Source organism: Olea europaea, chromosome 15, assembly GCF_002742605.1.
Source record: "Olea europaea var. sylvestris chromosome 15, O_europaea_v1, whole genome shotgun sequence".
Taxonomy (NCBI): Eukaryota; Viridiplantae; Streptophyta; class Magnoliopsida; order Lamiales; family Oleaceae; genus Olea; species Olea europaea.
The window spans coordinates 5,461,297-5,463,062 of record NC_036251.1 but is presented as its reverse complement, the minus strand read 5'-3'; the positions used below and the strand labels follow the sequence as shown (position 1 = coordinate 5,463,062).

The window sequence follows — 1,766 nt, the reverse complement described above, 5'->3', positions numbered from 1 at the left end:
GAAACAAACTGAATCCTAATAATAAAATTTTTACCATTTGTGTTCGATCCCATATGTCAAGTCTTACCCAACAAGCTGTGTAATTATTAATTTTTGGATAAAACATATTTTGAACCACGTGAACAAAGAAATAATAGTTCGAACATTCTTAAATAAAAAAAAATAATAATAATACATTTCTATTTTGTCAGCTTGTTCCAATATTTTTCAAATCAATTGAAAATATTTTAGCATTTTTGCTCTGTATTACACCAATAATTCAAGCAGACATCACGTGGCATTGTTCCTCACGCCCTAAGCACACCCGCGTGGAGCAAACCCGACCCTAGAACTCCACAGGTCGAACACAACCCGAAAACCCTGCTGCTGAATGTTCCCAATTATGGACAACCCGCTCATTGTGCCCGCAAATGCAAAGCAAAACTTTCCATTAGTGTCCACCGGAATCAAATAGTTCGACGCCGGCAATGACACATCAGCATTCGTAAAATGCAGAACTACCATCGGCACCTTCACCTCCGATTTTCCGGCAAGATTAAAACAGGTATCGAATAGAGAGAAACCCGTTGCTCGTTTCAAATTCGAAGCTCCGGCCCGGAAAGCTTCTCGCAAAGCAATATATGCGGGTTGAGTCAGCCGGGTCACTGAGGTGCCTGAATCTACTATCACCCCTCCATTACCGGTCCGGTCTAGTTTAAAAAGTGACGCCGTGATACCCCGAACCCGGACCCCTCCAACTGAAATTCCATTTAAGCCCACATAGTAAAACGTGTCGAGCTTTGGATTGGTTAACAGAGGGGTGAAAACGGCATTTCGCGGAATCGACGATGGGCCGAATATAACCGATGAAGGTTTGGAGGAAGCGGATCGGTCCACTAAGCAGTAGGAGAATTTTCTCCCAAACCGGCGGCCTGTTAGAATCGGAAAAGACAATTTCCCACGGCCGAGACCTAATAAACCGGCGGCACCGATGAATAACCCCTCGTTATCATGACCACAACCGAGGGCCACATTTTTTACCCGACTCCGGCGAAACGTCAACGTTTCAGTGGCGAATTCACCGACGGTGAATGACCCGTCACCGTAGGAGACTTGATATAGGCATTTCTTACTCTTGCTGCAGCCAGGCGAGTCCAGACGCCGGCAGAGAGGTGAGCCACATGCTACACCGGCAAATGACTTGGATTTAGTCGGGTTGAATATCCGATCAGCCTGAGTGTAGCATTTCCTGCAAGGGGCGCACTGGATCCAAGCAACATCACTCCCAGTATCCAACACCATATAAAGGTACCTCGCCGGAGTTCCAATTCCGATACGCGTGAAGTACTCGCCACTTCCCTGTGCAAGTCCGGAAGTCACAGAACCGCTAAAATCACCCGCCTTCTTCGGCCGCGCGTGCCTACCACCTCCCGAACGTGCCACCATATTATTCAGCGTTGAAACTCTAACGCTATCACGTTGGAGGCGGATCTTGAAGAGGGCTTCTGGAGTGGAATTGAGAGCATAAGGCGACAAATTGTCGACATGGTGCAAGTCTACAGACAGTACCGTAGTTTCGGAGTCGGATTCAGTTGTCGGAATAATCTGGTTGTCTATGTCTTGTTGGGTTATCCAAGAGAGAGACTGAGGCTTCGGGAGGGAGCGGAGGACAAGAGTTTGGTACTGAAGTGAAGTGGAAACGGAACTGCAAATGGAAAGAAAAATGAAGAAGCAAAAGGAAACTAGTTTTCCTTGCCGGTCCATTTTTCCAGAGAAAGAGGAGAGGG

The 1,766-nt window shown here is 46.8% G+C and overlaps 1 protein-coding gene across 1 annotated transcript; it reads right to left on the bottom strand.

Annotated features, from left to right (window-relative positions):
* Positions 1–80: 80 nt before the first annotated feature.
* Positions 81–1,760, bottom strand: LOC111409921 (aspartyl protease family protein 2-like). The gene has a single exon (XM_023040034.1). The coding sequence runs from the start codon at positions 1,741–1,743 to the stop codon at positions 295–297; it is 1,449 nt and encodes a 482-aa protein (XP_022895802.1). The 5' UTR covers positions 1,744–1,760; the 3' UTR covers positions 81–294.
* Between the last annotated feature and the right edge of the window lie 6 nt (positions 1,761–1,766).

Coding starts and splice junctions, on each gene's coding strand:
- LOC111409921 (XM_023040034.1), bottom strand. CDS start 1,743: ATGGACCGGCAAGGAAAACTAGTTTCCTTTTGCTTCTTCATTTTTCTT.